The following is a 12,283-nucleotide window of genomic DNA, read 5'->3' as shown; positions in this document are numbered from 1 at the left end:
AAAAATCTTTTTTCTATTGTGGCTCACAAGTTAAAATGGTATTTTGGAATTTGCAGAATAAATTTTAAGCACATGCATGAGGGCATATTCTAAATAATAAAGTAATTAAATGCATAGTTTATGAGTTGATCGGTTTTTAACACAAGCCAACATAAAATTGTTCATACATGAACATTCTCTCTACTAATATTTTCAACGAAAAATTTTCAAATCATTAATTTATGATTTTACATAATCAAATTGATAATTAATTATGCGAGCTATAAAATTTCCACATTCAATATGTTATCGCAGTAAGGATATCAAGTGAGATGAAGGTTTTTTATGTGATAATAAAAGGAAAAAAATCCAACCTTTTGATTAAAATTAATAGCTTAGATTAGAATAAGATAATACCCATTTTATCATCTCTACTAATACCCATAGTTTTCCCTACATCACAAAACATTTTACTACATAGTATAATCGGGTTGAGCGCACATGCACGGGTTAAAATGCAGGAGTCCATAAGTAGGACCGACCCAACACTAAATAAGGTCTAAAACCAACTTTAAAGTGATGGCTTTTTTGACCAAAAAAAGTGATGGGACATTTTTGAATTAGTATTAATGTTTGGTTTTTTTGGACCTTTTTTACATAGTAAAAATATATATTTTTTAGACATTTTTTCCTTCGTAAAAAAAGTTATTTTTGGGAAGCCTAAAGCCCTTGCTTGAATAGCTTTATCCTTGGGCTAGCCCTATGCCAAAGCTCAAATTTCAAGGCTCAAAATGTATAAAACATCCTCAGACAACCTTTGATAATCCAAACATGCTCTTTAGAAAAACAAACACAAACGTGAATCTGAAAAAAAAAAACACAAACCAAGATTGAAATGTTCTGTCCTCAAAGTATCTTATTTTTTGTTTTGCAAATAAAATTTGAAAACGTTAATTAAAAATTACTACTATTTAAGTCCATAACTATTACAATTATAATTGTTTTGTTGACACAATAAGATTTCATTAATAAAATAGAAATTTGAGACACCATTAGAAAACCGAAAATATTTGATCCGTACAATAAAAGCCTTGAATTAAGGCACTATGACCAATTCAATCCAAATGGTAGTATTCCTATAGCCCCAAAACTCCGCAACTGTAGACCAATTCATCACAAACAAACATTCCTTTATACCAAGTTTCAAAGACAAGATAAAAGAAGAAGCTCCCCCCTCAAGTTTCAGTTTCACTCCCTTTTTTGTCTGTTTTTGAGCTCATACATGCCGTTAGAAGAAAGAAGCATCCACAAGAAAACAAAAAGCAACCAACACACTCACAAGTAAATGATTGCAAAAGATTCAAAATCTCACTCACACAACAAAAAAGATCCAACGAGTGACGGTTGCGGCTCAACGCAACAGTAAAAAGTGACTGTTTAAATCCCTAGGTTACAAGCGCGACTCACAGAGTCACACATTCTTAGAGAGATTTTTATCATTTATCATACTTGAGTCGGAATTGCGAGAACAATCTAACCTATAGACAGATAGAGAGAAAGAGAGGGAGAGAGACTCAAGTTTCAACAAACATTTCCGTTGGTGTTGGCCTACCAAGAAACTACATTTCAATTCAAATTAAATACTGTTTGTTACTTTCATTTCATACTACTAGATTGATTACAAGAAGAGAACAACGACGCTGCACCACCGTCAACCGCCGCCACCACCACCACCACCACGATGGCGTTTCCACCAGAGAATCAGAACCAGAATGAAAACCCTAACCCTAGCCCCATCCCTAGTCCTACATTGAAGAAGAAGAGAGGACCCAGGTGGTCCGATATCTGGCTCAAGCACACCAAATCCAAACCCCTCAGCCCCATGGTTGTGGCGATGCAGCTTCACTCTCTTCCTTCTCACAAAGACAAATCTGACAACATCAACAACCCCTTAATCTCCAACTTCTCCATCATTGACCGAACCCTTCTTCTTACTGACGAGCTTCTTCTCAGGATCCTCGCCAAGCTCCCTGATTCTCAGAGGAACTCGAATTCCCTCGTTTGCAAGCGCTGGCTCAATCTCCAGGGTCGCCTTGTTCGCTCAATCAGGATCCTGGACTGGAACTTCCTCTTATCTGGTAGATTGATTCACAGGTTCCCTAATCTCAACCATGTTGATTTGGTTCCTGGGTCTTTGATTTCACCTAAAAGCTCCTGCATTCTGATTGGGAATCGTGTTTTGTCGATGCATATCGATTCTGGGTCTTCCCCAAATTGGTGTTTTTGTGAGGAGAATATGCTTCCTGTTGAGGTCATTGATAATGGGCTTAGTGCACTGGCTAGTGGGTGTCCCAATTTGCGCAGGGTTCAGGTTGTCGGTGCCAGTGAGATGGGTTTGCTGAGTGTGGCTGAGGAGTGTCCTACATTGCAGGAACTGGAGCTGCAGATGTGCAGTGACAATGTGCTTCGCGGGATCGCGGCGTGTGTGAATCTGCAGATCTTGAAACTGGTTGGGAATGTTGATGGCTTCTATAGTTCTGTGGTTTCTGATATTGGGTTGACCATTTTGGCTCAGGGTTGTAAGAGGCTGGTGAAGCTGGAGCTTAGTGGGTGTGAAGGTAGCTTTGATGGGATTAAGGCTATTGGTAAGTGCTGTCAAATGTTGGAGGAGTTGACCTTCTGTGATCATAGGATGGATGATGGATGGCTTGCTGCACTTTCATACTGTGAGAATTTGAAGACCTTGAAGTTTCAGTCTTGTAAGAGAATTGATCAGAAGCCAGGGCTAGAGGAGTATTTGGGTTCTTGTCCTGCACTTGAACGGCTTCATTTGCAGAAATGCCAATTACGGGACAAGAAGAGCATTGCAGCTATGTTTTCTGTATGCAGGACTGCCAGGGAGATTATTCTTCAGGACTGCTGGGGATTGGATAATAGCATGTTCAGTCTTGCAGTTATTTGCAGGTAATGTCCTCTTTTACAGTATATGCAATCATACTCTAAACTTGTAGCCTACTTGTCCTGTTTAACTACCATTGGATTTATACCTGGCTGATGTTGAAATTTCGACTGTGTCATATTGTGTATGATAATTGTATTATAGCATAGCATCACATGTATTGACAATCTGCTGTATAGGTCTGTGGGAAAATTTTTAAGGTTTATAAAGTGCAAATAACTTGCAGACTCCATGTGGTTGGACTTGGGATGGATTTGGATTCCCTACATGTCAGTAATCTACCACATTCACATAGTCAAGCATTTTTAGCAGTCTAATCTTCATAGGATGGTTCACATTTTAAGTTGTAGTAAGTAACTTGGTATAGTAACTTGGAATGTGAAATCCTATCTAAATCAGAGTTCAAAGGGCTCACTCGAAATGCTTGAAATGCGGAATGCGGGATTCCTCTTACTTCAGCCAATCCAAATCCGTGGTTGGAGTGATTCCATTGTGTGAGATTATTGTGAAATTCTCCTTTGACACCTAAATTCTGCTTTACTAATTAGCGTTGTTTGGATATCAGTTGCAACATGAATTGATTTGAATGATGAGCTAACTGATATATTACTAACACTTATAAGAAGGGCTCTATTCACTTTTTGTGCTGATGTGCGTGCTAACGTCCAGTGCAAACGGGTATCCCAACATAGCTTAAACTTATGGTTGCAAGAGATTGATGGTGTACTCCACTGAATTTACTTGTATCATTTAAAATTACAATTGCATCATCTTTTTTTTTGCATCTTGTTTAAAGGTGATTTTGCTATTTTAGTGGGAAATCTATATGGAAATGACTACAGCCTGCTGGAACTATCTGAGTTTTGCATTGATTGTTGTTGCTATTTTTCAGGCGGGTAAAATTGATTTGCTTAGAAGGATGCTCATTGCTAACAACAGAAGGTTTGGAGTCTGTAATTCATTTGTGGAAGGAACTTCAGAGTCTTAGAGTAGTCTCATGTAAGCATATCAAGGACAGTGAAATCTCTCCTGCACTTGCAACCTTGTTTACCACCCTCAAAGAATTGAAATGGAGTCCAGACACCAAGTCACTACTTCCATCAAGACTTGTAGGGATAAGCATAGGAAAGAAAGGCGGGAAATTTTTCAAAAAGACATGATTACCTAAATTCGCCATGTAGTTGTCTAATAAATCTCGGCCATCGTCTTATAGCATGAATGAATCAGCTTCTCCTTTGCTAGAATCAATTCTGAAACCCAGAAATTACTTACAAAAGTTTTTCCTCCAGAATTGATTCTTCCTTCAGAATCAATTGTAGGAAAGGTTTCAATCATGCACTAAACTTATTATTTTCACTGATGTTAGTGAAAATTCTACCAATGTGTAATCAATTTATTACGGTTAACTTAGATGTTGACGGTGGAACATATTTCCTTTCGTTTCTTCTTCCATCAGACTAAAGAAGAAGCTTGTAGATGTAATTATGTAAAAGTCGAGTAAAAATTGGGTTCCTTGTTCCACTGCATTTTTCTGTTTTAACAAAGTGAAAGTTTAGTTAAAGCTTAAAGGAACATTGCTCCTGCTATCTGTGGACTGTGGGCCTATGGATGCTGTAAACTTTGTATGTGACGATTGTTGACAAGGCCAGCAATATTTAGACCATCTCCATCAAAATGAATGTCTTGTATGTAAATTCTAAAATATTTCCTTTATGAATACAAAATCAAAAAATTGTTCTAGAGTAAATATTTCGTACAAGTGAGTTTAATTTTGATGCAGTGACAGTGTAAAGTTTTTTTACACTATCAACCAATTAGATATTAAAGATTTGTCATGTCACTCAATTTAATGAAATTAAAAATTCATTTTTCCCATATTCAAATCTAATTGGTTGCATCAAACTTTTTCTCTTCGTACAATCTTATAATTTATAACTATTGAAATGTATCTAATGTTATTAAAAAAATTGTATCTTATTTTTAGTTTAAGTTGTTGTATCTTGCATTGAAACAATTTTGTTCGAACCGAGAAAATTACTATGGATGACAAAGATTTTTATATCAAATATTAAGAACAACTGTATTCATATAGATAAATCATGTTTGAGCACCAGTATGATCACTATGAGTGACAAAACTCTCCTACCAAATAATCAACGCAGTTAAACTAAAATAGTCTGATCCCAGTTGATCAAAATTTAGTGTAAATGTATCTTATTTTGATTTTGATTATGATGTAGTGTCATATACTACATGAATAAAGCTAGCATATAAACACTCAAAAGAGTACTTCTATTCCATATATATCTTATTTTTCTCTCTATTCCCTCATCACACCACATTATATTATGAGATTAATTTCTATGCACCGACGGTGTAAATAAGTTTTACACCATCATTCAATCATATCCCTCCTTTACCTAAAAAAAATATATGAGTATCTACTATCTAGTGAGTGTTAAAACACTTCCCATTCTCAATATGAGTTGATGGTACAGAGAAAAACCTCTTATGCACACGTGGTTTTACTTACAAAAACATCTTAAGTGATTTGTGAAGCAGGATTTGAAACACAAACATGAACATGAGATCGATGAAGAAGGGGAAGGGGAAGGAGAAGGAGAAGGAGAATGTAATCTTTGCGACAAGCCCTGTCAGTGGCGAAGACAGCGACGAGAAGCAGCAGCAACACGCTTCCTTTCCCTCTGTCAATACTCGCAACGCTTCCTCCAAATATGATTTCGTCAAGGTAGTTATTTCATACCTAGTTTTTATTTATTTACACAAAAATTGAAACTTTTCTTCATTCCAAATCTGGGTTTGCTTCCTTTTATCTCTTCTTCATCACCCAATTAACTATTTGCCATTTCAAAATGCCTTCTGGGTTTTGTGCTTGTAGGTAAAGGTGTGGTTGGGTGATAATGCTGATCACTACTATGTTCTGTCCAGATTTTTGCTCAGTAGAATGCTAACAGTAACCAAGGTATACTACTCTTCATTTTAATAATTTGATTGAAGTTATTTTAATCATTTCATTTAGATTATACTTTGATTTTTCATGCAACCTTGAATTGAATTGGTGAAAGCTAGTAAGGATGTTTGTATCATTTATCATTAGCTTGTTGATTTCAGATTCCAAACCATGAAGCTATTAAAATTGCTCTTGAACTCAAGAAGCTGCTCGTAGACAACAGCCTTCTAGATGTGTATGCTATTTCTCATCTATTCATTTTATATTCTTTTGTTCATGTTTTCCCCACTTTTTCTTTCTCCATCTGGGTTATGGTAGAATTTTATAATAAGGTTCTTTCATCTGATCCTATTCTGCAGCTCTCAGTCCGATTTGGAAGTCAACCTATTTAAGGTATGCCGAGTTTTTGGTTTGATATGTCCAACACTCAAACCCTCCCATATTTCTTGGCTTTTGGTGCTGCTCTTTTTCTATCTATCTATCCTGTTTCTGTTTGACAACTTGAAGATCTTTTAAACGAACTTTCATCATTGGCTTTTTGTTAATTGATTTGTTCGACAGGTCTTTCTAGATAAAGATATATCATTGAAATGTCAATATAATTATTATAGATGGTTTTAAAATCTGTAACCAATTAGGGCTTAAACTTTCTGTACCTCTCTTAAGAGTGGGAAATTGGATTCCATTAATTTGTCAGGATGAAATAACCATGGCTGGAATTCCTCACTTTTCAAAATGCTTATAGTTATAGTCACTTAATCTATGAAACATCCTAATAGGGCACTATGTGTGCAGCTTATGGAGCGGAGGGGATATGGAGAAGAGTACATAAATCGTTATAAGATGATGACAAGGTTAGTATCTGTTTATGTTAATTCCATGTATATGTTGTATATATGTATGCAAACACATTTTATCTTTATATATGTAGTGGGTTAAATTTTTGTCTATTTTTACTTAAATATATGTATTTAACTTTTAAGCGATATGTAAACTTTTCCTTTATGTGTATACTTATTTTTCCTGTCTTTCTAACAGTTCTAATATGATGTTCAAAATTATTTCATATTGATGTGGGAAAAGTAAAAACAGAAAAGAAAAATAAATTACTCTAGGGTGATACATTTTATGGTAGTAATGAGGCTTCTTTTCCATTTTCTTGCTTTCACCTTTTGTCCAGCTTTCACCATCAAAGAGTTCCATTGGTAATCCTTGTCTGTGGAACTGCTTGTGTTGGGAAGTCTACTATTGCCACCCAGCTTGCTCAGAGGCTAAATTTGCCAAATGTATTACAGGTGCGATTTGTGTATCCTTAGTATAACCACATTTTCTATAATATAATTTAAAATAAGGGCTTTTTCTATTAGGTGCAAGTTAGGCAAAGTATTTCCAATTTGGTGCAACCAAACTGGAATCATATATTCTTGTTTCACTCTGGCATCTAATAGGAATTGTCCCTATATTTTATTTTGATTGTTTGAAATTATATTCAAATGACCTTGACATTTTTCTGTTGTTGATTATGATAGACAGATATGGTTTATGAATTGTTGCGCACATCAACAGAGTACGTTCTGAACTTCATTATTTTTGCTTTGATTGAAAGTTCTGGTATTCAAGACAAGTATTTATTCAAAAAGTGTTATCATTAGCAACCATACCAAGGCTACTTTTTACCTAAACTTAAGTTCTTGTGAAATCATGTTTTCACCAAAAAACCCAAAAACATTAAGTTTACACATATGTGTGCATTGTTACTATTTCATAGAAAAAGGCCATGTCGCTGATGCAATATTATGCTTGAATTTATACAGTATAGCTGAGTTTGGTTAAGTTCTAACGTTGCTGTATAGCTAGCTCGTTGTATGTTTTGTACTTGTGTAGTTCTCTTTATATATATTGTTGTTTATGAGTTGATTTTATAAATATAATTGTTCAACACAGTTTACTTTTCACAAATTTTAGTTTCAATTTATAAATCACAGATGTTAAAAAGTTCCAGTGGAACATACATGAAAGATCTTTGACAAATCTGAACTTTCTGTTGGCACTTTCATTTTCTTCCCTGACGAATTTCAACTTTTTTATTACAGCAGTGGTTAGTACTTTTATCTTTGTAATAAAATCTGAATGATTATTTTCTTGTATCTTATGTAGTGCACCATTAGCATCGACTCCTGTATGGGCCCGAGATTTCAGTTCGTCAGAGGAGTTAATAACTGAATTTTGCAGAGAATGCAGGGTTGTTCGTAAAGGTTTCTCAGTTATTTCTATCTTGAGATCTCTATCATTTCATAAGTTTAATTTGGTTATCATCATTCATCACTATAAAATAATTAATTTTCTGACAATCTGACATAATGCTATGGATATTTTGTTTCCTTTATAATTGATTGTCTTCATCTATTAAATTGGAATTTCGTGTCTAGGTTTGGCTGGTGATTTGAAAAAAGCAATGAAAGATGGAAAGCCAATTATAATTGAGGTATTCATGAACATGTGTTAAGTAGCAGGTTCCCTGTATATCCTGTATAGTATCCCTGCAGTTTTAGCTTGGTCAATCTATATTTGATTAGTTTATTTCTTAAAATTCCAATCATGAGTAGATTAATTTTTCTCTGCTGATGATCCCATCCAGAAAATCTCAGATATAAATATAGATAGAAATTGGAATATAACTTTCTTGCAAGTTTATAGTGGTCAGTGTTATTTTTGTTTCCTCTTTTCTTCCTATATTTTTTAACCCCATCCACCATTGTTTTTCATACTGACAGGGAATACATTTGGATCCTAGCATTTATTTAGTGGATGATGAGCAAAAATCACCGGAGGTAGATGCAGAAAATAAAGCGGTAAATCCAACATCAGTGACATCAGATGATAACGCTACTGTACAAATTAATAATATTCACGTCGGTGGTGGTGATGAGAGGATTTCTAGCTCCAATGAGGGAGTATCTGTTGCCCAGGTGGATGCAGTATCAAATTCTATGGCATCAATTGGCCTAATTGGAAACATCTCTGGACGCAAAGGTTGGTTCTTTTATTTGTCATATTTGAATGCTGTTTAGTGTTTTTTTTTCTCCCGGTGAATACATGTTGGGGTGGATTCGGTTCCGTTTACCTTCAGGGCCATAGGCTGCTTACAAAGGTACTTACCGATTGTCCACCATCACAACCCTAACATCGGCTAAGGAATCAAACTCTTTCTGAGGGGAAGTGGTCTGTCCTTACCAACTGAGCCAAATAAGCCATAATGTGCATGGCATAGTTATTATTTCAATTTAAAGTTTTAATGCAAATTAATTTGTCATGCAGGTGCTTCTCTTAAAGAACTGGAGACAGACAAAACTGCAGTTAATAAGGATAAATCAGGTCCCAAACCAATAGTTGTGCCTATTGTTTTGAAGATGGCTGAATTTGATCATAAGGTTTTGTCTCACTGTCCATTGATTTTTGGAAGGAACAATAGTATGCATAAATGGTTCTTGTTTACATTTGTAGCATACTTAAGAAAATTATTTGATTGTCCAAGGGTATAGCCAGGTCATGTGTCTCTGTATATCACTGATGTGTTCCAATAGTGCATGGGGGACTAATGATGGTCAATTAAAATGATAATGATGTTTAATGGTTGATGCATAGATTAACTGCAACCGTAATATGATATGTAAAAGACAACAATATCTAGTCCCCAGTGTTGTCCTGATTGCAGCCTTCTGTTGTCTTAAGTTAGTAGGAGTAGGATACATTGAACTCTTGAAGACCTAAGTGTCTGATTGGTTTAGCGTTGAACTCAACACCGATCCATGCTTGATTTAACGTGACAAAATCTTGTTTCTCCTTTGATGCGTTGGGTTTTGTGTTTTTCCATTTGCGTTGATGCAAACGCCAAACCAAACGGGCACTTAGGTCAAGTGTGCAGATGTAGTTATCAGATTCGATCATTTACTCGTAATCATTTACTTGTAACCTATACAAATCAAATAACCTAGTGAGACATCTCGTATCTTATTTGCAGGCATTACTTGAGGAGTGGATCTACACTTGGACAGTCAATGATAAATGCCCGGACCTGGTACGAACTCTAAAATTAAAGATCCTACCTGAAGGCCTTGGCTTTTTGCTACTTTGTGGTTACTTCATTTTAGTTTCCTTGGTAATATCATTTTATTATAGTGAGAGGCATGGAAGGGAACTCATTTAGTGAGTTATACTTACAAAATACTCCAAAAGGACCAAAACTCTAGAAAGCATAATGAAGCCCAAGAAATTATCTTGTAGAGCAAGTCAATAAGGACTTCATAGTGATAGTGGACAAACCATTTTTAATAACAATATAAAAGTATTTACTATTTAATGACCTGCTTCGATTTCCTACACAACTATGAAATGCAAAAGCAAACAGGCCAAGGCTTCATATTTAGTCAAGAATTTTTTTAAGTAAATCTGAATAAGGTATCCTCTATAAGAAGGCTTCGTGAACTAGTATAAAATTGGGATTTAATCTCTCTCAGCTGTTTTCTGATATTTTTCTGTTCTATTTACAGGATGATGATAAGCTTATAGCTAACTTAAAAACCATACAGGATTATCTGTGCTCGTTCACATCACAGGTATGTCAGTAAAAATATACTTTACACTGATTAGTTTTTATGATAACCAACACAAATGCTGAATAATTACAATGTTTCCACAATGAATTGCTTCCATGTATTAATTAATGAATGTGAAGCAGATAATTACAATGTGACTTATACCTAAACATTTAAAATTTTGATAGTATCTTTTATCATCTGCACTTGTTGATCATAAATTTTCATCACTTGATGTTACAGGGGTTAACTGTGGTCAATGTATCAGCGACAACATTTCCTCAAGCACTGGATTGGCTCCATGGTTACCTTCTTCAGGTAATTATTTTTAAGTTTTCTCATATTTGACATTTTTGGATTTTAGTCCACTATTTTTACTCAGAACTGACTTTAATTTAATTATTTTTTCAGTGCATCGAGCAAGGTACTTCATTAGGGTCACATGAAAATGTTACACCAACACAAGTAGCTGGAGCATAGGCAATGTAATGAATGATTCCAAATTTGACAGGTATGAAATTCTAGTTCCATCCTAGAATGCTATGCTACATACACCGAATTGGAGAGTTATTTTCCATTTATTATTATTATTATCCTTGCCAATAATGTAGACATGTTTTTCTAGATTGAACTTCACATTGTAAGTGGATGATGGTGGAGAATAAATTATCAAGTCAAAAGGGAAATTAGTCTGTTCAAGTATGATGCTCACTCTGCCAGCCCACTGTTAAAAGCTACCCTAATCTTGTGAGGAGATCATGGCTTGGGAAAAGAAAGCCCCGTGAAAGTTGTAATTATTGCATTATCAACATTTGCTATTCAATTAATTGTATGATTATGTTCTTTGACATTGAATCCCATGCTTCCATATCCATTGCATTATGAGTACCCTGAAACAGGGAAATTTCTAGGATTCTCAGGAGTATATATTCATTCTGTTAAATAATGACATCCATACCAGTACGATTAGTTATCATCCTTTTTTTTTTAAAGTTAAAAAACTGTCACTTAAAAAGTGCTTTTATTAATGACTTAATGTATTGAATATTCAGTTCTCATTATATCCAGTACTCTTGCGGGATTGAAAAATTGTTCTGGAAACATAATAGCATAACAAGTTTACCATCAAGCGTGTAAATCAACTCTGATGAAGTTATTCTAGTTTAAGCAGAGATCTCGTGTTTGAATGTCTTAGAATAGAGGTAGAGTTTTTTCGCCTATATTAGTCTTGGCTCGAACAAAATTATCTTAGTGGAGGTTTTTTTTTTCTCTTTAATTTTTTATTTTTTTACCTCTTTGATAGGCATCGGACCCTATTCTTTTATGTCAGGCCTCTAAGGCGAAAAACTTTAGGCAACGACATTCATGGTCTCTACCTCCCTCCCTTGAAATTCACTGTAGTGACATTGTCTCTGTTGTTCCCAGCATCCCCATCACCATGTACGAGCTCCACTTTGTCATTGATGTAAACGAGGATGCAATCGTCGCGGGTGGAGGGGGGTGGTGGTTTGATGCAGTACAACAACAAAAGAGAAAAGAATTAGAGGATGAAAAAAGAGGACATTGTAGAGATATTATTGTATGAATTGTGGTTCATAAACCCCTATAGTTACACACACAGCTTCAATACCAATTTTTTTTTTTTCATTGTTTTAGTATTTCTTGTTAAATTATTTTAATAATTAATGTGGCCCATGTAACTTATAGAACTAATTTTATGAAAAGATCCTCAATGTGATGGTCATTAGGATATTAAAGCAATTAAAGTTAGTTGGGGGT

At 35.0% G+C, this 12,283-nt stretch overlaps 2 protein-coding genes across 2 annotated transcripts; both read left to right on the top strand.

Annotated features, from left to right (window-relative positions):
- Positions 1 to 1,527: 1,527 nt before the first annotated feature.
- LOC130747940 (F-box protein At5g07670) lies at positions 1,528 to 4,459 on the top strand. The gene is made up of 2 exons (XM_057600999.1): positions 1,528 to 2,943; positions 3,831 to 4,459. Exons 1-2 carry the CDS (start codon positions 1,721 to 1,723, stop codon positions 4,096 to 4,098), a joined length of 1,491 nt encoding a protein of 496 aa, XP_057456982.1. The 5' UTR covers positions 1,528 to 1,720; the 3' UTR covers positions 4,099 to 4,459.
- Positions 4,460 to 5,424: 965 nt separating this feature from the next.
- LOC130747939 (uncharacterized) lies at positions 5,425 to 11,480 on the top strand. The gene is made up of 16 exons (XM_057600998.1): positions 5,425 to 5,687; positions 5,838 to 5,921; positions 6,071 to 6,144; positions 6,269 to 6,302; positions 6,705 to 6,763; positions 7,090 to 7,204; positions 7,439 to 7,476; positions 8,067 to 8,164; positions 8,339 to 8,394; positions 8,684 to 8,942; positions 9,228 to 9,340; positions 9,931 to 9,987; positions 10,460 to 10,525; positions 10,748 to 10,822; positions 10,916 to 11,015; positions 11,130 to 11,480. Exons 1-15 carry the CDS (start codon positions 5,517 to 5,519, stop codon positions 10,982 to 10,984), a joined length of 1,368 nt encoding a protein of 455 aa, XP_057456981.1. The 5' UTR covers positions 5,425 to 5,516; the 3' UTR covers positions 10,985 to 11,015; positions 11,130 to 11,480.
- Positions 11,481 to 12,283: the final 803 nt, after the last annotated feature.

Source organism: Lotus japonicus, chromosome 3 (genome assembly GCF_012489685.1).
Source record: "Lotus japonicus ecotype B-129 chromosome 3, LjGifu_v1.2".
NCBI lineage: Eukaryota > Viridiplantae > Streptophyta > Magnoliopsida > Fabales > Fabaceae > Lotus > Lotus japonicus.
Note: the sequence above shows the minus strand (reverse complement) of the source record. Positions and strands in the feature narration are given on the sequence as shown.

What these genes read in the sequence shown, in the direction of transcription:
- LOC130747940 (XM_057600999.1), top strand. Translation starts at nt 1,721, where the DNA reads ATGGCGTTTCCACCAGAGAATCAGAACCAGAATGAAAACCCTAACCCT. An exon ending in AGTCTTGCAGTTATTTGCAG is followed by an intron (nt 2,944 to 3,830) that starts GTAATGTCCTCT and finishes GCTATTTTTCAG; the next exon opens with GCGGGTAAAATTGATTTGCT.
- LOC130747939 (XM_057600998.1), top strand. Translation starts at nt 5,517, where the DNA reads ATGAACATGAGATCGATGAAGAAGGGGAAGGGGAAGGAGAAGGAGAAG. An exon ending in CCAAATATGATTTCGTCAAG is followed by an intron (nt 5,688 to 5,837) that starts GTAGTTATTTCA and finishes TTGTGCTTGTAG; the next exon opens with GTAAAGGTGTGGTTGGGTGA. An exon ending in ATGCAGGGTTGTTCGTAAAG is followed by an intron (nt 8,165 to 8,338) that starts GTTTCTCAGTTA and finishes TTTCGTGTCTAG; the next exon opens with GTTTGGCTGGTGATTTGAAA.